Raw genomic sequence first — 21,475 nt, forward strand, 5'->3', positions numbered from 1 at the left:
GAATACTGTTAGAAATAGACACAGAAATTTTTAGGGTGTGCATACACAATCTCCTGGTACCCATACCTCAGCTCAGAATCTGACACTGAGAATTCACCTTCTCATGTTTTAAAGGAACAGAAGAATCTTCTTGGCATGTGACATGTAAGAGACAGGAATGAGCTTTGACTTTGTTCACTTCTTGATGTCAATAGTGAAGATGTTGGTACCTTCCATGGTATGATACCTAGCTCCTGTCAATATAAACTATGATAACTGTGTGGTGACTGAGCACCGATATGGGGTGCCCTGAGAGGCTGTTGAAATTCCCTTTTTGGAGATAATTCAGTTTGGACATGGTCAATTTATGCTGGATCAAGAGATTGTGATCAGCACACAAACTTTGGCTCACATTAAATTACTAGTGACATCCTTTGGGACCTAATTTTGGTACCAATACTCCTGATTATTCTTATAAATGACCTTGGAAATGTGACAGATCATCATAGAAGCAGATTTTCAGACACAAAATGAATCCAAGAAGAGATTATTGACCCATTGGAGTAGCAGGGCTGCTATTTTGCATTACAACAGAACAGTGATATCAACAAGGTTCAACCCAAGACACACACAAAATGCTGTGTCTATGTTGGAAAATTCTCACTCAACAATACAGCCTAGGGATCAACACAGTACAAAGCAGCTTTGCTGTAAAGACAGTAGGTCCCGGTGGACACTGAGGTGAGTTTGAGTCAGTAGTGTGCTTTGTGGCAAAGAAGGACAACAGCTGACATACTGGAGCGAGTGCTGGAAAACACCTCCAAGAGCACAGGATGTTGAGGGAGAGAACAAGATCTCCTATTTCTGTTTACAGGAATCTGTATGAAAGGTAAAGAACCTTTCATACAGATCTTAGCCAGATCTTATCAAAGGACCATAGGACTGGGATAAAAAAAAAGCAAGTGATAACTTAGAACGTGGGAAATTTCTATTAGAAATTAGGAGAAAGTTTTCACTGACAGATGGTCAAATGCTGTCCATAGAAGCTGTGGAAGTTTGAAAAACATGCAGCCTGCATATTCTAAAACTTTTGAAAAACTTCTGAGGCTCCTGCAGACATATTATCAGTTGGGAACCTGCTTTTTGACATCAGGGATAGGTAATGATAAAAAAAAATTGGAATATAACTTAATGCTCAGCTAAGAATTAGTGTAGCTCATGTGCAGAGATGGCAGAAGTAAACTTAAAAGTACAACCAGTTAGAAGAAAGAACAATCTTAGTCTGTGGTTACAAGAGCTGGATGTGTTGCTCTTTATCAAAGGATCGGTTTCACAGTTTCAGTTATCACCTCCGTAATGTGTGGTGGATGGAAAAGGGTAATCAGCTAGGGCTGACTCGTTGGTGGAGCTTCACAGAAACATCTATTTTCAATATCAGCGTGAACTTCCATTTTCATCATGGCATTTTCACCATGCCACACTGAGCTGTAGTTATTTTCACAGCTGAGTTACTTTGCTATTACAAACCTATTACTTCTCCATTAAAAATTGTATTGAAAAACTGTAGACTTGATTCTGCATACATTCACAAGGCACAAAAAGCTAGCTACGACATTATCTGAAATGCACAGCTTTCCACAATGCAGCTGAAAGTTCAGAAACTTCAGAGTATTTCAAAAGCAAGTGAATATGAGAACAACTAATGGAAAATATTGTTGTAAAAAGTGAATAAAACAGAAGTATCTGAACTGTCACTATCAAGTCTTATCCTGTCAAAGTAAATAGCTGATGACATTTAACTTTACCAGTTCCTTGTCTGCTAAACTGCTTTCAGACTCGTGTAAAATCATTGTCAGTATATGGTGTAAAATGTAAAATTGTTACAGTATATGTATGCTTTCTTTTAAGTTTTAAAATCAGGTACTCAGCCTTAAGAACAATAAACACTGTGAAATATTCTAAGTAATTACAATAATTAATGTAATGTAAATAAATGTAATTAAAAGTAGTTACAGTGAGTCAGATTCTCAGCTGACTTACCTAAAGTTCTGATTTACATTGTCTAACAGTCTGATTGTGTTTGTATATAGATTGTCTTAATCTCTGATGAGAAAAACTAATGAGGTGAGACAGAAGAACTCTCCAGAGTTTCTCAGCTTCACCTCAGCAGCAAAATCTGCAAAATGCCAGCTCTGTGGAATCCCTCCCTGTTTAGAGTAACTTGTCCTTTCCACTTTCACAGACATCTCCTGTCATTACTGGGAAATTCTGCAAAAAGTAATAAAAACAGAAGTAGGGTGACTATTACCAGACAGTTTTCTGAAGACGAGCAGTGTAATACGAAAAACAAAGGAAATCCCGATGGGATTAATTTGTTTCTGCTGTTATCAAAATGAATTCATTTAGAAGCAGATCTCAAGTCATCACTCAGTACCTATCACACAAACTATTGATGTGAAATAAACAGTGGCAGACACTCGTGCAGGAACAGCACTTAAACATGAAACACAACTCTCAGAAATCCTCGATGAAACCATAGTTTCAGCAGATGAGCATTTGGCCTAGAACCAGTCAGCTGTCGGCATGAGGCTTACTTAGGGGTGAATGGTCCTTTCAGAAGAATGGAATTATGATGTTTTGTGTCTCAAAACCTTGTGTCAATCCACCCCCAAAAGGGACATCGGGACAGAAAGAACAGCTCTGAAATCAGGAGAATCTTGTTTGGGAGCACATTTTGTTTTTTTCCTGCAGATTGTAATTTGTCAGGCTTTGTGGTTTTTTTTATATCTTTTTGCAGCATATCTGCTTTATTGTTTATCTCTTAGCACACTCTCATCCTCAAAGGGCACTGAGGAGGGACGGAAGTTGTAGCTGAGATAGAAGCTGCTGTTTTTAGCCTGATATGCACACTCCTGAAGCTCCATCCTACTTTCATCACACTTCTCAGAACACAGTCCCGCCACAAGCCTTCAGCAGAAGAGCAGAGGAAGAGGTGTTTCCATCCAAAAGTACCGAAGCCATCACCGTGCACCCTCTCATCCTGTAAAGGTCTCTCTTCTGACACAGCCCATCTTGCCCCAATTGCAGGCACGGCACACCGCCACGTTTCACCCTGCAGCAGCTGGTAGCCGGGAGCACTCTCCAAGCCAGGTAATTCCAAGCCACGTAATCCCAACCCACAACCCACATTCCCTGCCCGGGCTGCTGCCTTCCAATCCAACCGGGAGGCACCCGCCCCCTGCCGGGCTCCGCTGCCCCACGCAGGAAGGGGCGGTGCGGCGCGGGCTCCTGGCGTGTAGGGTGCCTCTCTCAAATGCTTCCTTTAGAAGAGTTCACGTTCAGAAATTGCTGTTACTTTTCCGAGCCATACAAGTAAAAGTGAAAATCTCACTTCTGCCTTTTCCATTCTCCTCCCTGTGCTCAACAGTTAAAAAAAAAAAAAAAAAGTGATAATTCCACTCTTGCTTTTTCGGAAGGTTTCTCAGTCTGGGCTGTTTTCGTATTGACTCACTTCGAGATCGCTGTGTTTCAGTGCTGAATTCAGAAGGTTTGTGAGTGCAGCCTGTAACTGCCTGCCGTTTGGAAGGTTACCTCTCTGCATCCACTATCAACCTGCGTCGTGAGTAAACACTTCCTTGTTTGGAAATTTAGGTGGATTTTTATTTTAACCAATATCTTGTTTTCCTGACAGGATGGTGTTTAGACGTACGAAGGTTCTGATAACTGCCTTCTAGATCCTTTCTCTTCATTAATCCTATGTGAATTGTGGTGCTATATAGTCATGCGTGAAAGAGACTGACATTCCCCAAAAAGCCTTCCTGAAAGAGGTGAGGTTAGTGGCTTCCTCACTGACCCTCCAGACATTTGTTCAAACAGTCCGAGTTTCAGAAGGATCTATTGTTGTTTGTTTTGCTTTGTTGTAAAGAATGCCACAATCCTTTGGGATACAAATTCCAGTTTCCAGAAGTGTTTATCAAAATGAGTTACACGACCAAAACATCTCGGTGTATCAGCCTATGCACTTCATAACATAGAGTTAATGCAGTTTGCACGATGTGGAATGCTCAAGTTTGCTTTAAGATTTTAATGCGTTAGAGATGACACAATGATTCTAAGAACTGTTTTCATAATTGGAAGTCCAGCTGTAACTTTAAGCATGTGGGAAATTTGAAAAACATGCTTGAAGCTGCTGCTCCTTTAGACACCTTACAGACAACTTTGTGTCATTTTTGTTTTTAACTTTTGTCTTTGAATCTCTCATCCTCTGCTATTTTGCCCTGTGAATATTTTTGTACTTCTTCTGAGAATCATTGTCCTTATATTATCACCCCATTCCTTTCGGAAAGTTAAAGACCTTATTCTGTTCCTTGAAGAATACTGATTGCAGTTGAATTTTACCTAAATTATATATATATATATATTTTGTCCTCCCTGGTGTTCCACTGAAGAGTACTGCCAACTATATGGCTCAAATAAAAATACTTCTAGCCTGGACAAACTCATCAGGTCCAATAGCAGCATAAGATGAAGACTAAGGTGGTGTATTTTACTTGGTATTTGTAGTCAGGTATCGCAAACCTGGTTATTACTAAGTAGTTTGGATCAGATTTTGTTCTTTAATTCCTATTCCAAGAACCAAGGGCTATACTGTGCTTTCATCGAAACATCAATTTTGTGCTGATGTGATGTGCCAATAAAAAATGGGATTTAGAATTAAAATCTGACGATATATAATTTTACGTTAATATAGTGGATCATGGTTTCATTGTCTGTGACAATTGTATTTGTTGTAGATGTGAAAGGATGAAAATGAAAAGAAAATTCAAGACAGAGAGACCTTTATTTTTTTTCCCCATAAAATATAATAGTTTGATTCTCCATGTACAGAAGAGAACCAAAACCAGGTCTGAGTGCATGGCCACTTGGAGTTGCTTGTTGCAGTATTCAGCACCCAACTTTCTGCTGCTTTCTAAATTGGGATCTGTCTACCAGTCAGTCTGAAAAAAAGGGATGTGAAATAGTTCTTTCATTTTCTTACAGTTATTTATGGGAAGATGGCACACTTGTAATGAGTTGAGGGGAGAGCAGCTACATATCTTGATGTCATTCTGGAGTATTACTTGAAATGCAATAGTCTACTTCATCCTGCTTGTTTATATCACAGCAAGTTTTTGGCTGTAAATTTCAGACAGGTGTCTTACAAAAGTAAGTATGTATCTTCTCAAATTGCAAAAGTTTTAGGTTGAAAAGACAAATGGGATGCTCAAAGAGATAGCTGTGTGTGAAAAATCTCTCTTGAGTACGTCATATTGTACATGCATGTTCAGGTTGATGATTAGGTTGATGACTAAGGGCATTTGTATTGGCTGAAATCAGCATCTATGCTTTCTGCCGTGTTAGCAGAACTGAAGCGTGGTCATAGGATTGGCTCTGCCCTTGTTTGCCCCCAGATGAAAACATGAGCATTCCCAGCTGGTACGTATTTGCTCAACAGATTAAAATGTAAGACAAAATTATAGACTTTGCTGTTTTCCAGCGGTTTAAAAAGACACCTGAATGTCTGATCTACCAATGTTGCGCTATTCTTCCGGAAAATAAGGGAATTTATTAGCTGTGTTTCTGTAAGGTCTTGTCTTGCAAATACCATACTCTTTGTAGGAAAAAAAAACAAACCCACAGAACACTGTATTGGATTGGAATCCAAGTGTAGATGTTCCTCAAAGACTGTCAGTTTAATCAGGAATACAAAGGACATTAAGCAATCTTGAAAATGAAGGAAGGAAACCCGTCATTGTTTTCTGAATTTGAAATAAAACCTGCCAAGGAAAACCTAGGTACATGACTTGATACATCAAAATACCTATTATGGTAAAAATGAGTAACTTTCCATTTGAAAGGCCCCCTTCAATAATGGGCATTAATTGTGCTTCTCACAGCGCTCAAAGAGGTCTGTATCATTGCACTTGTGATGAACTGTGAGTATATTTTCTTTAGGCTTTCAGTGTGACCAAGAAGAACTCAGTTTCATTTTTTCTGGAGAAAAAGTGAGAAGTAACTCAAGGAAATGAATCTCATGTTTTTTTTGTTAATTTTTATAACTGAAACAGCCACAGGTAAGTATAAATCCTCTTTTCAACAGTAGAACCTTCAAAATATTTGCCAAAATAAGGACATCTTGATAGTTTTTCAGACTGAGATTTTTGTACTTTGCATTTAAGAACAACATCTTAATTTTCTTCAGTTTCAGCCTAGCTCCAGACTTTGGAAATGTCATTTATAGTAACAAAATTATGAATTAAATACACTAGAGATGAAGACGGATAGAGACCCCCAATTCTATTGAACAGGTGCATGGCTGTATGGAGAGCTGCAGCAAAGAGGAGAATGATCCTGACTCCGTGGCATTCAGAAGTGTAGTCTCGATAACAGCTAGAGAAAGACAATCTCTAGGACAAATAGGATTGAAAGCTTATTTATTCTTGACTATTTGTGCTAGACCGGGGTTCCTTTTCTGTATTTCATATGACTTTCACATGGGAAAGTACATTTGGAAAATTTGATTAGAAAAGCAGACTTTGAGACTAGATTTTTCACACAGAACCTTGTTTGGAGATAAATTTTCTAAAGATACGACGCTTTAAAGAAATCTTAGCTTGTAATTATTGGGCATTAATTAAGAAGGAAATGTACACCTCAACTCATAGACTCTGCTTTTATGGCAGTTGACCAGTTACGAGGATTAGCCATCTTTGTCGAGTCCAACCACATGAAGAAATTTTCTGTTTGTGGCAGCTGCTTTATTATAAAGTGAGGCCAAATTCTGCCATCTATGCCCATTTTGGACCCACATGAAAGAATTTTAGGGAAATGACCATTTTTTTATCCTTGTATGTCTTCTAGTTTTGGTTCAGTAAAATAGACTGAAATAGATTTTGTTGGAACAAATAAATTATGTCAGTCTACTCTGCTAAAAAAAAAAAAGTTGTTTTATAAAAGACTTGCTACGCAGCAGATCACTTTAAAGTCAAGCTGATATTATTTTCTGAAAGAGTATTAAGCCTTTTTCCCTCTTTCTCTGAAGAGAAGCTGTGTCCTCTTCGTGCCTCCATTGATGTACTAGAAGGGGAGTATTTTTACCTTTGTTTTCCTGAGTCAAAACTACAACATTCTTGGAAAGAAGAATACACAATAAACTGGTACAAAGAAATTGCTGGAAGGCAGAAGCGAATAAATGAAACACACAGAATTGTATCCCAAATGAATTTTTTGGAGTTTTGGCCAGCTGAACTTGGTGACTCTGGGAATTACTTTGTCACTCAAAGGTGGGTACACAGCCAGTGGATGAGCATCCTCCTTTGCCCTCATCTATGAATGTGGTAATTTCTTTGTCTTGCTTTGTATTGTTTGTGGTATCCACACAAAGGAAGTGTGGAGAACTACATTAATTGTGGTGTCACAGTTTCTCAGTCACCACCCAAAGGGATTTGCAATACATGCAAATAGCTGTAGGCAGATACTGCCTTTCAAAGATTGGATACAACAAGTAGCATTTTTTGATGTTTTATGGCTAATTCTCTAAGCATAAGGAGAGACAGACACTCCTGTCAACTGCCAAGTAAAAGGAAACATTTTAGGAAATAATTCTCCATTATGAGGGTAGTGAGGCAATGGAACAGATTGCTCAGAGAAGTGGTGGTTGTCCTATCTTTGAAAGTGGTATAAGCCAGGTCAGATGGGGCTTTGAGCAACCTGATCTAGTGAATGGCAACCCTGCCCACAGCAGGGTGATTGGAAATCTATCATCTTTATGGTCACTTCCAACCCAGACCATTCTTTAATTCTATAATTTGCTTGTCCTCTACACCAAACCTGTTCTTACTGGTGTTACACTCCTGTGTTGAGTGGAGCTCGTGCTGTGATGTCTACTGATTAAATGTGGAATGAAGTAACAGCAGCATAGATGAACTCTGGTTTCTGTGCTAAGCCTTGCATACCTGGAGCTGTTCATGGAGCAAATAAAATAATTGGATTTAATTTCTTACCACCATAGAACATCACAAGTCAAAAGGGGAAGTAAAGTTGGGCCTCAAGTGATTGTGGTATTCCTTATCAGACCATGAGGAGGTGATGGGAAAAGATCCTTAATAAAATTATTAGGATAGAGTTTGTTAACATGATTATTTGTTCAATAACACAGAAGTGATCCTCTGTGAAATACTGTGATTATCTGATGTACCTAAGAAGGAAACTCAGAAGAAAGTTTTTGATTTTATCGAAGTATTCATTTGCAATTGAGTTTTGATTTTGTTACGGAATCCTTTTTTCATTTTCTAACATGCTGTATTATGATACTACCTTTGAAAAATGTGTTATAGAAGAAAGCATTTTTATTTATGAGAAAAAAGTTTCTGAATTAAAAGAAAATATTTTGGCACCCTGAAACAATTTTTAATTAATTTATTTAGAATTTCTCCATGTTAGACCCATACAGATATTAGGTGTTTTTTGTTTGTTTGTTTTTAAGGTTAGAATGAAGGGTATTGGAACAGTAATTTTAAGTTTGTTTTGTTTTTTTTTTTTTATATGGGATTTTCATTGTATCTTGAGATTAGTTTTTCTGATGGCTCTCAGTACAGGAAAGCATACTAAGAGCACTTGAAGACTATTTGCAGAATCAGTGTTCTGTGGTGAAGGAGGACTTTCAGGAGTTTACGGTGGAAGGAAGGGATGCCATTCAGAGGGACCTCGACAGGCTGGAGGGCTGGGCTCGGGTGAACCTGATGAGGTTCAACACGGCAAAGTGCAAGGTTTTGCATTTGGGCCGGAAGAACCCCAGGCACCTGTACAGGCTGGGAGGAGTGGTCCTTGAGAGCAGCTCGGCAGAGAAGGACCTGGGGGTCCTGATGGACGAGAGACTGAATATGAGCCAGCAGTGCGCTCTGGCAGCTTGAAAGGCAAATGGGATCCTGGGCTCCATCAGGAGAGGGGTGGCCAGCAGGGACAGGGAGGTGATTGTCCCTCTCTACTCGGCTCTTGTGAGGCCCCACCTGGAGTACTGTGTCCAGGTGTGGAGCCCTCAGTACAAGAAAGACATTGAGATTTTGGAAAGGGTCCAGAGGAGGGCGACTAAGATGATCAGGGGGCTGGAGCACCTCCCCTATGAGGACAGGCTGAGGGAGTTGGGCTTGTTCATCCTGGAGAAGAGAAGGCTGCGGGGTGACCTCATTGCAGCCTATCAATACCTGAAGGGAACCTACACCCAGGAGGGGAGTAAACTCTTCAAAAGGGCTGACAACAGCAGGACTAGGGGAAATGGTTTTAAGTTGAAGGAGGGAAGATTTAGGTTGGATGTTAGGGGGAAGTTCTTTACTAGGAGAGTGGTTAGGCCCTGGAACGGGCTGCCCAGGGAGGTTGTGGATGCCCCGTCCTTGGACGTGTTTAAGGCCAGGTTGGACGGGGTCCTGGGCAACCTGATCTGAATATGTATGTTGGTGGCCCTGCTAGGCAGGGGGGTTGGAACTACATGATCCTTGGGGTCCCTTCCAACCCGGGTGATTCTGTGATTCTGTGATTCTGTGAGTTAATTGACATTGAAGAACTGTGGATTATTGTGGGCTACTGAATTGATTTAAGATTTAATAAGATTGACAGAATGAAGTTTGTTTCATAACATTTATATTAGGCTAAAATTTTGGTTTAAAAGTAAACAAGCTATGCGTATTTTCACTTATCTGTTTGATAATTAATAATTAGTAACAAATAATTAATTTAGATATGAGAATTTGTAAGGTATATGGGAAATGATTTTTTAGCTGCATAGGTAAACAGTTTTAATTGACCAAAGTGTCAATCAAATTCACTGCAGGATTTCAGGAACTATATGACAACACAGGATACATATTTTGCAAGCTAATTAATTATTTCCTGCTCTGTTGCAACTGACAATGTGCAAGGAGAGAGAGGTGAAAATGTTGTAACAGTGTATGTATATTGTGTTATCCACTTATTTTTTACTTAAAGAGTAATCAGAAGTTTTCTAGTTCAACAGAATTGTTCTGCTGAGACATAGCATATATAGCCAAAGATGTATATGTTGATGTGTTTGCACATTTATTAATGCAGTAGACTGAGGACATAATTTTAGGAATTAGTGGACATCACCTGAAAGTCTGAGCGTGTCCACCTTCAGCAACATCTCTTGAACATAAAGGATTTCAAAGGCACTGGATGTGGGAGAGGTAAACAGAAATCTGTGTCACACATTTTTGGCAGGATCTCGAATTTGTGTGGTTTTTGTACCTATTTCCTGTGGTTGGCAGAGAAAAAAATAACAACAACAAAGAAACCAACAAGAAAGCAGGTCATCTTGTGGCTCTGTACTAATGACCTTGAAATAAAGAGTTCCTGAAAAAAATCAGTGTGTGGAGATTCATGACAGACACCTGATATATAATAAGTTCTTAACACTGCTTATTTTTTAAGGTGCTTAGAGCTGTTGAAAGCAGTGGGAATGCACACACGTAGAGATAATACTGTATAGAAGGCTGAGTGTCAGTTTTGTTTTGTAGATTGAAATATTGATGTAACACTGGATTGTTGCACTGAAACAGCTTAGAACTGTGTATGTATGCAGTCTTTATGGTAAACTTGGATTATATGCCCTAAGGGCTTTCACTTCCCTGTATGCTTTCCTGAATCAAGCTGGTTTTTGTTCCTTTTTTGTGGGTTTGGTGGGTGAGGTGGAAAGTTTGCTAAGCCAGAAGTTGTTGTGTATGCCCAAAAACTATCACAAAAGAATCACAAGTGATAGAAATATAACAGCTCAGAAAGGAATATTACAGCTATAACCTTTAGAGAAAAAATGCAAGTAGAATATAGTAGATATCTGGATGATCATGGTCAGCTTCTAGAGATCTAGAAGAGGCATTTTTACAGCATATTTGCATTTCCTTTTGTAGATATGAGACGTAATGAAATTGCTTTAGAAGAGAGAGTTGCTGGCTCTTCTATCCACCTGTGGTGGCCAGCAAACTGTAGAGCTCTGTTCAGTGGAGACTAAAACGAGATTAATTCTTTCAAAAATGCTTTCTTTTGAAGACATGCTTAAATTCGTAAGTGATTCAGTAATTCATGAGACTTGCAGAGTTTAGAAATATTTCCAAAATTTTGGTGATTATCTCCACAGTATTAAACAATGAAAAAACAGGACTTTGTGAACAAAACCAGAATCGCCTATTTTATTTTTAATATTTTTATAATAAATAGATTTCTCAGTTACTACTTTATACCTTATCAAAGCATGGGAAATTAAACCTGCAAGATCAGTAGCTGATTCAAGCTACTTAAACTCTTTTATTTCCATGTTTAACTGTGTATGATGCCAGATATTTGATTTCTTGTTCTGGTAGATATATCTTGTACTACATCTACCAGAACAAGAACAGTGTTGTCACATTTCAAAGACATAATTTTATTGTCAAATGCGTTATGATAGGTAATTGAGTTTACATTACCTCTTTTACTGTGGGAAATAACACATTTGAGATGGAAGAGTAATAAAGGGAATGTAAATAATCAGTTCACAGTACATGTATTTTTTACCTATTAGAGCTTGAAGATCTTACTTTTATTTTGTTATGTAGCTTGCTAAGCTGAATTCCTTTAAAAAGCTCTTAAAACTGGTTTTCAAAATCTTTTTTCACAGCAGTGGAAAACAAAATTTCACAATTCAAAAGTGGACCTTGAATGTACTTGAAAGAAATAGAAGCAGCTGTTTCAATCAAAATCATTTAACAACTGAAATTCAAAATGCTGGAACTGGTCATTCATTGAAATGCAATGATCTGTCTGTCAATGAAAATGACAGCATAACATGGTATAAGGTAATCAAAAAATCAAAGCATTGTCTATTGATAGAACGTCTATTGATAGAACATCTAATTGCAGGAAAAGTGAATTACAGAGATTTTTAGAACCATCAAAAACCCAATAATGCTTTAGTTTTCCAAATTGTTGTGGAAATAAGTCTTCAGAGAGATACGCAGAATAAAGTTTCTCTCTGTTATCAAGTTTGTTAGAAATAATACCTGTAATCAGAAATTACTGGTAGTTTAGAATGGAAGAAGATCTGATGTGCATGTCTGTTAGCCTGTTTATCTGTTTTGCCAATATAGGTGTCATCCTGACACTAAATGAATTGCCAAGGTATTTGTTTAACTGTAGACATGTGCTTGTAAAGTTATTGAGAAGCTTTGAAATTTTACTGTTTCTGAACATGTTTTACAGAATGTGTATCAGACCTAGTTCAGGTCACTTTAGGCAAATCTGATCTTTGGATCAGTTTTGCTGATGCACAGACAACAGATGAAGCACCTGTAACTGTGGAGTGTTGGTGTATCAGCCGTTAGATTTAGGAAGGCCCCTGCTCGCCACTTTGAGCATTCATAATGTAAGGTAATTCAGGCAGTGCTCTCAACTTTTAGTGGGTTGGATGTTCAAGTGTTGCCTTTAAATGACAGTAATTGGAAATTGGGGTCTCACCTCCTTTGGGTCAGGTAAATGCTGTTGAGATAGTAAAAGAGTGATTCTTCATTCTGAAGATTGTTTTTGTCTTTTTTAAGGTGTTGAATATATATTTCATATAGTATAATATTTTCTTGCTTTATTGATGCAGGACTGTAAGAACTATGAAAATGAAAGGGGACGGGAACTGGATTTTAAAACCTTATCAGTTCAGCACTCTGGTATATATACCTGCAAAATTTCCATCAGTCATGAAGGAAAGCTATACCACAGCACCAATACAATTAGGCTGGTAGTAGAAGAAGGTAAGAAAACTTGAAAGTGAAGCATGTTTTCTGTTTTCTTCACTGTGGAAAATGTTCCCTACTAAATCTGTTTGTGATTGGATGTCATTCATCATCTCTTACTTACAGTTCTTACCTGATAAGTATTTTGATGTAATTAGATCTGGCAATCTGATATATATCTTGCAGTAATTCAAAAATAAAAAGCAGAAATTCATGTACTACCAAGTTTGGAAAATTTAGTACGTTTTCCCTGCAGTTTTAGGTGGCTTTTTTTTTTTTTTTTTTTTTTTTAATGCTGTAAGTCATACAAACTTAGAAATTCTGGGTAAAGAGCCCTTCCAACCATTGTAAACTATCTATCTGCTCTGTACATATTGAAATGCAGAAAATTCATCAGGAAATACTGCTTTTTAACTGCTCGGTAAGTATGGGTCGAAATATTTCTCTTTGAAATAGGAATCTATGTGATTAGTTCCAGAAATGTGTCATTTTTACTGTTGTAGAATGTAAGAAAGCTTCAATAGCAAAACTTCCTTATTTATATATTTTTTTAGATGCACCAGAGACTGTAACTTTGGAGATAGTTGGACGCAATGAAGAAATTCAAACAGAAATAGGTATCAAATTGATATGAGTATTTTTATACATGTTCATATACATGCTTTAGTCCTGAGCTCTTTATGGCTGATGGTCTGCTAAGTTTAACTAAAATAGTTGTCTGTATACCTTGCTGGATCTAATACGTCTTCACAAATGGTTATTTTTTTACTAGTGGGTTCCATGATCTATCTACAAGTACACTAAATTCACCCTTGCAGAGGCAGAAGAGGAGGTTGTTGCTATGACCATCAAGAAAAAGTGGCGGTAATGATAAACCAGCCCTCCATGGCTTTATTTTTAGACAGCAAGCAACACAGAACAATGTGTGAAATGCGTCTGGTTGTTTTTTTCAGTGAGCAACAATAATAAGTAATCCCTTTCATATCTGTTACAGTCAAAGATGTTGCTCTGCAGTGCAGTGTGAAATTTGAGGGATGACAATCCTGTCAGTAAAAGCATTCAGATCTCTTACTGCTGCAAAGAATCCTTGTCTGTGCTCCTAGCTGGGGGTTAGATAACATGGTCTGTAGGATTCACACAGTATTGGAAACCATCTGAAATTTTCCTTTTGAGACTATATGATTCCCAAGAACATAAATTTGTCTGTCTGTTTCCTGTCCTGTGTCTGAGGGCTTCTCCCATTCCATTATCCAGTGTCCCCTTGCATCATTTTGCAAATTCTTATTCAGCACCTCTGTTGCTCATATGTGAATCTCATTTGCTCAGCCAAGGCACCAGATGTTGGTTTACCTTCAGCATGATGGCGTGGTGGAGAATGAAAGGAATTTTGGATGAACTTGGTCTGTGGACTTTCAAAACTTGTGTTGTTTAGACAGTGTTCTATAAAATTTTCCTGAAAATAGCAGTTGTGCACAGTAAGGCTCGAGTTGCAAAGTAGTTGATAATAAATGTTTAGGTCTATGTTTCAAACTGTGCAACTGTGATTTGGATTTAGATGATCTAAATTTAAAGCTGGCATACTTTCAGATAGACTTGCTTTAGAGATTCTTGAACTGTTCCACTGGAAGAGAAGACAGCTTTTTCTGTCAGAGGTCATCACAGGCCATAGCAGGTTTGGTTATTTCTTTGTGCTGTTGTATACAGTTTAGTTAGCCCCATCAGTTGGTTTAATTGCCCTTACCTGGCCCTGAGGCACTGATGAGTTGTCCTTTTATCTTCCAGCAGCATCCAGTTAGTCCATTAAAGTCTTTCACCTATTTAAACTTTTCTGCCTGTTACAGAGTTAATTTGACAGAAGATCCTTACTCTGCAATGGAGTGCAACAGTGCAGATGGAACATGTATAAAACTTTGTGTTAGGGCTACTAAGTCCAGAAAGGAGGATAGCATCTTGGATATCTGACCTGTAAAGCTCATATTTTGCTGCACTGTAAATGTGAATGCTGCTTTTGATTAGATCTTCTTATGTTATGCTTTGTTTAGGTAAAGAAGAGACACTCAACTGCACAGGTTTCTTGGGTTATTATATACAAGAAGATGCCAACCTCTACTGGTGGTTTAATGATACATTTCCCAAAAAATGTTCAGGTATTCCCGAGGCTGATCCACCAATATGTGAAGAAGATTTAAAAAAATCACAGTAGGTTTCCAGAAAATACTGATCTTCTGTCATATGCTGTGGACTGCAAATTAATTAAAATACCTGAAGCTCTTCTACAACCTTTCCCTCAAAATCTGCTTCTCAACTTATTGTAGATTTCTATGCAGGTAGTGTTGCTAATTTCATTCCTTATTGCAGTTTGGGAAACAAGTTTTATATCACAAGGCTTCTACGGATTAAAAAAGTAAGAGAGGAGGACTTGAATCACAATTTCACCTGCACACTGCAAGCCGATGAAATAATGCACATAAAAGTAGTGAAACTGAAAAAAGGTACGGTATAATCTATGAATCATGCTTCTCATTTTTAATTATTATTTGTGCCAGCCCCCTTCGCAAGGGTGGCACAGCACTGATTTGAGAATATCAGTCCAGACACACATGCTTGTGAAGGCTTTGGCCCCTCTGATGCTGGGCTTAACATATCTCCAGATGATTCCTTCTGCACCGAGCTGGGGCAGTGGGAATTGTAGCAGCTGTCTGAAGCTCCTTGGGTAAACCACTGCTGCCATGGGTACATCTTGGGAAGGCATAGCTGAGCTCTGGCTGACAAATCCCTCTGTAGTAGTTTGTTAGAAAGGGCAGTCTTTGATATTCCCACTAATGCCTCAGGCATTCTGGTCGAAGATTTCTCTCTTGTCAGAGAAATTCTATCTCTCTAGCACTGGAAAACTGACCTCTACCTTACAGTAATACTATGTATTTATTGTTTAGACAGCTTGGAGATTCCTGAAAAGTGGACATTCCCTTCTTTTTTTTCTGTCTCAGACCTTTCCGATCTTTATTTGGAGGAAATATGTAATGTTAAGTGTGCAGATAGACTAGTTGATGTTAAAATGTGCAGCAGATAATAGAGCAAATGAAGTACAGACTACAGTGAGCATGACATGACAGTGCTCTCACAAAGGACTTCACAAATATTTAATCCATATTTGGAATTTAAATACATATTTGGAATTTAAAATAAGAGGATAACAATAAATAAACAAAAAAAGCTTGAGAGAGTAAAGACAGAACAACAACAAAAAAGATTAAAAAGGACATTAAGTGGTGTTATTGATGAGCTGAGAAAGGAGCAGCAAATAAGAGGAAACAATAAAGATTCTGAGGAGAACTCAGGTCAACACAGAATTCTGTGTGATTCTGTGTGTGATAAAAGCAGTTGACCTAGTATAGCTCTCCAGTTTGGGATGTTGTACATTTTTGAGGGGTTTTATCTCAGTATTGATCCCATATGAAAGTCATTTATGTGTATCTAGGGTGTGTGTGCACAAAAGATTAATTTTGTTGTTTTTAGAGTAATCTGTTCTTCAGTTCTTTTCCATCTCAGGATTAATGGTGTACGTGTGTGCCTGAAATATTAGCAGGAAAAGATTCACATCAACATTTCAGTTTGGGTGATTTTAAGATGTCATGAGTATTTACTATCATACTCTCTGTTAAGGCTATAATTGCCTGGGTTTCTCTTTTACAGGAAATACCCGAGATCTGCCTATGCACATATTTACAACTGGAATGATCCTTGCTGTACTGTTTCCATGTGTTGTGCTTGCTGTGGTAGTTGTCTGTGTGATTTTCAGAGTAGACTTAGTTCTATTCTACAGGAACATAAGCCAAAGAGATGACACTGCTGGAGGTATGACTTGGCTAATGCTGACATTGAAATAGAGCATTGATTAAAAGAATAGCTTCTGATAAGTTCTATAAAATGGCCATCTTTGAGGAAGTGGCAAAATAAATGCAGGAGTTCTATCAGTAGAAAGAGCAAAGAGTACATAAAAGATATCAATAGGTGCTAAAATGATGTTATCCTCTTGGAGTAGTAAAGCAGATAAGCACAGAGAAGCTGCCTCTGGAGCAGGCAGTAGGAGGGATGTAATTGGATGCTGTTCAAATATGCTTTATTTTGTAGTAATCTGCATCACAAAAGTTGGAGAGTTGTTGGCATAGGTGGAGAAATGTACAAGTATCTATCCACAATGAGCATTCTGCAGTTGTCAGAGTGATAGATCGACAGAAATTTGTTTTCACCTCAGTGGTGCCCTTCTGCTTGCTATTAAAATGCTTCTTTGTCTGTAGCAGTCTGGACTCTAAATCAGCTTGACTATAGTTTGAATAAACCGCAGTAGTTGGAGATTTCTCAGTAATGGGTGAATGTTGTTGTTTTCTTGTTTCCAAAGAGTTATTTATCTCTTTGTTAACGCTAAGGAAGAAGTATAGTTGATGCAAAGCTATGTGTTTTGTATCAATCCAGATAGCTCTTTGTGGCAAGGTTCAATTAGGGATTGATCAGTGTGGTAAATCTAGTTTTGGAATTGGTCTTATTTGGGTTCTATGCTTATAGATTGTTTCCTGGTACATGACCAAATGTGGTATATTCTTGTAATTCTTAACTCGTTAAAATAATAAACTGGCTTATTTTATTGTTCTACAGACCTACATGATAGCACTAGACAAAGAGTAAAATAAGTGTGACTTATTTAATATTCTTATCAAGTCATAAACATGTTTTTTCTATTAGTTTCTAGTAAGGTCCTTCTTTTTTCTGATCATCGTAACTATCATATTGACTGGTTAAATTAATCTGATTTAAAAATATAATGGAGAGAGGATGTATTATTTTCAAATACTTGAAAAAATGCAAACAAAATCAAATACAAATTTTTGAAGTATCTATTGTCAAGAAAAAAAGAGCAGAAGCTTCTAGATGCTTTGCAACTGAAACAGTAATTTTGTAAACCAGAATGGTGGATCAGATAGTTTATTTCTAATCATTGCCAACAAGACAAAAATGGGTGATTTCTTTCCAGATGGAAAAGAATATGATGCTTTTGTATCTTACCTGAAAGACTGTGTTTCTACTAGTAAAGAAGAGAGAGAATTTGCTTTGAGGATATTACCAATGATATTAGAAGAAAACTTTGGGTACAAGTTATGTATATTTGAGAGAGATGTATCTCCTGGAGGAGGTAAGCATATTGAATATTCTTGTCAATAAATGAACACATCCTTTTCATGCAAAGTTAAATAAAGAATTCTATCAAAAGTTCTTTACATTGAAGTGGTACCTTTTCATTTTATATAGGCTATGTTTGCTCACAGAGGCAGCACAAAGACATTTTATTGATTTTTATGTAATTTTATGAATTCTTAGACACATGCATATATATCTTTAATTATGCAGTCAAGACAAATAGGTGGAAAAGCTGCCATGGAGAAAGGGTGAGAACACAGATTATAAGGTGCTTCATGATGGTAGAGCTCTTTCTCTGCTTTTGCTGAGGGCAGGTGTCTGTGAATGAACTTACATTTATTGCACAGAGAAATTGATGGTTCTGGTATTAAGCATTTTCAGGTAGCTCATATGTTTCTATCCTTGTTTTGGCAGTTGATAGCTTTTTTTTTTTTTTTTTTTATATCCAATAGAAGACAAATGGTAGGAAAATATACATGAGAACATGACATTTTGTTTCTTTAAATGACCTATGAGCAGAAAGCCTTTTTACAGATGATCGCAAAAAATATAATTTCATTAATTTGAGGGTCTGTTTGGTTCATAAAATTCATGTTAAACTCTCGAAGCAGTAAGCTCTCTCACCCTCCTTTTCAAGGCGGGATCTTCTGCCCATGCATCCTTTCCTGACATATTTTTCAAACCTGTGAGAAATACCACAAATTTCCCAATAAGTTCTGAGTATTATAAAAAAGGCTTTCCTATGTGCTCAACTTGATTCTTCCCTTCAATTGTTGCAGTTTATTTCATTTTCTCTGGTATTATCTATTGTGGATATAGAAAACAGATTGTTTCCATCTATTTACAGGAGCTTTCTATTTGCAGTACCCTTGCCAGTCTCCTTCTCCTTTCAGTTTTCTCTTCTTTTGGTTACTTCTGCAGTTTGCTTTCTCTTTCCCTGTGAGGCATATTTTCTAGATTTGTAGTTTCTGTAGACCTTGTTGTCTCATGGTTGTGGAGATAATGCTGGAACTCATTCTATCATCTCATGCTAGCCTTCTCAGCCTTGAATTATCAGCAGTAGATTTGGGATTTCAGTGGAAGAAAAGGAATGAGCTGGTGTTTATTGAACAATCAGGGAGAGGTGACTGTTGGTGACTTTGTGTGGAATCACTCTAATGGCATCAGTGGATGAAAAATAAATTTAACTGTCACCTTCTGTACGTATGATTACAGATAGATAGCTGGAGATTGTATGTAGATTTTTATCTGCTGCAGAGATTAAGTTTTGACCATGGGAGAGCTTATTTTCACAAATCCATTATCCGTAATGAATATTAATCTATTCTTAAGGACAGAATGATTCTTCACAAGAAGAATATTTTTGGTACATGTGGAGTTGTTAAAGGAGAAGTCAGTTCAGTGCCTGCCCTTTCAATTTAGTTTAATAACACATTTATTTTTTAATTTGCAGCTGTTGTTGATGATATCCATTCATTCATTGACAAAAGCCGAAGATTAATCATTATACTGAGCCAGAACTACATTTCTGACAGAGTCATATATGAACTTGAGAGTGGACTGCACAAAGCTCTAGTAGAAAGGAAAACGAAGATTATATTAATTGAATATATGCCTATAAGTGACTACAATTTCTTGCCAGAATCACTGTCTCTTTTGCCATCAAAGAGGATAGTGAAATGGAAAAAAGATAAATCTCTCCCTGTGAATTCCAGATTTTGGAAGAACCTTCGGTACTTAATGCCAGCAAAACCTACCAAGTCAAACACCAAAGGACACTGTCTGAATCTAGATCGAGGTTCAGAAGGGACTCAACCATGGGGTGGAGGCTGTGACTTTAATACAGTCATATAGGAATTCTGGAGATGGAATTTGCTGCAGAAAGCTACCAGCTTTAATAAATTCAAATAGTAAACACACACTGCAATTACTTTTGAGAGACAGTATTCATAGCAGTCTGAGATTTGAGAAGAATGTAAGAATCATCACATTGGCTAGAATCATGTTAACTCCAATACTAAATTATATCCCAAAGGATGTTTCCTCAGCAGTCTGCATAAGGAGCTTAACTCTTATTCCACAACAACTGCATTGTGTAAACTTCTGGTATTATGTTTTCCTACTTGTAGAATGACGTTGGTTAAACTTGCATATTTCTGATATTTAGGTGCTTTTGGTTTTGGTATTTTCTAAGGGTCCTGCTTGGAAGTAAAAACAAATGGCTCCTACTCTGGAAAGTCTGGCAGATAGGCCTTGGGCAGCGCTGAGCAGAGAAGTGAATCAGGCTGTCTGTATTCACTGCTGAGCAATGTGCCATGGTAAAAGGAGACAAAGGAAAATAGGACTATGCATACATAAACTAACATCAGTTCTTATTGCTCTTAGGTCCCAAATTGCTGATTTTAATCAAGGGTTAGAAATGCCTAATTTCTGTTTGCCACGCTAGAGAAATGAGGCTACTAGTAAAGCTTTTATAGACTGTGGTTCTTTTGGTCTTCCTGATGATGTTTGTGTCAATATATATATGAATTGACATGATTGTTGTTTTGAGATCATTTCAGTGATTCCTTTAACATTTTTGTACCATTTTTTGCACTTAATAAAAATTTATTTCCCCCTCTGTACAACAGTGGCCTTTGTTTTTGCTGCAGTTACTCAACAGTAAGTGGCAAAAATCAAACTTTGAGTAAGGAAAAAAATATGCAAGAATAAGCAGGAGTGTTGTTAGATCTACTCTACACAAGCAATAAGTGTCTCCTTTGTACTGTAAAATAGGTAAATAGACTAAGCTGAATCAGAACAAGCTTCTGGAATAAATAATTTTCCAGAGGAGAATGCAGATGGGATCAGTTAGAAGACAGCTGTTGTAAGATAGCAGTCTTCAAGATTCTTGTCTCATCAGTACTGACTGTGAAACCATAGTCTGCGTATTTTACCATTCCTTCCTATACCTGACTACTGCCATTCACAATTTAGGGAAGAAAAAAAAAAGGGTGCCAAAGAAGTCTTCTTGTCTAATGAACATAATTGTTGGGAAGAGTTGGTACTGTCCTATATCGTATCACTATTACAGTATGTAAGGGCTTGGAAATGTAGAAGGTTGAGTGTTTGTTGTCCATGAATTCTACCCTGTATGGTTATCATCAGTGTCTGCACCAAATCTGCAGAAATTTGAGTCTGCAGAGAAAAGAAATCCTTCTAAATGAACGCCACATTTAATACCGTATCCATAAATATATTTTCCTGTAAACATTTCTGTTCTTCCATTGCCTTCTACATTCTTTACAGAGACAGATGGAGAGGTAGAACTTGCAAAGCAGGGATGAATGAGGAGATATGTGAGCCTGTATCCAAGCTTCAGGACAAATACTGTCTCTTCCACTAGTCTCAGATCAAAGAACTGGAGGACAGAAGGAAGATTTGCAGGTTATGTTGCAGATAAACTGAAGATGTGTGCAGACGCAAGCTGTCAGTAGCACGTTTACAAAACAAGA

General features: G+C 37.6%; 1 protein-coding gene across 22 annotated transcripts; it reads left to right on the forward strand.

Moving 5' to 3' along the window:
• The first annotated feature begins 2,840 nt into the window (after positions 1 to 2,840).
• Positions 2,841 to 20,591, forward strand: IL18R1 (interleukin 18 receptor 1). 22 transcript variants are annotated; one of them, XM_048934254.1, is made up of 12 exons: positions 2,843 to 5,184; positions 5,383 to 5,454; positions 5,974 to 6,092; positions 7,061 to 7,301; positions 11,684 to 11,861; positions 12,653 to 12,806; positions 13,343 to 13,405; positions 14,831 to 14,987; positions 15,147 to 15,280; positions 16,482 to 16,643; positions 17,818 to 17,976; positions 19,435 to 20,591. In XM_048934254.1, the coding sequence occupies exons 3-12, from the start codon at positions 6,044 to 6,046 to the stop codon at positions 19,833 to 19,835; spliced, it is 1,698 nt and encodes a 565-aa protein (XP_048790211.1). In that variant the 5' UTR covers positions 2,843 to 5,184; positions 5,383 to 5,454; positions 5,974 to 6,043; the 3' UTR covers positions 19,836 to 20,591. The 22 variants fall into 22 exon arrangements, with proteins under 22 accessions (XP_048790219.1, XP_048790211.1, XP_048790215.1 ...); XM_048934258.1 differs by having other exon boundaries at positions 2,843 to 3,806; XM_048934252.1 differs by having other exon boundaries at positions 2,843 to 3,351; positions 3,456 to 3,526; positions 3,671 to 6,092.
• The last annotated feature ends 884 nt before the right edge of the window (positions 20,592 to 21,475 follow it).

This window comes from Lagopus muta, chromosome 1 (genome assembly GCF_023343835.1).
Source record: "Lagopus muta isolate bLagMut1 chromosome 1, bLagMut1 primary, whole genome shotgun sequence".
NCBI lineage: Eukaryota > Metazoa > Chordata > Aves > Galliformes > Phasianidae > Lagopus > Lagopus muta.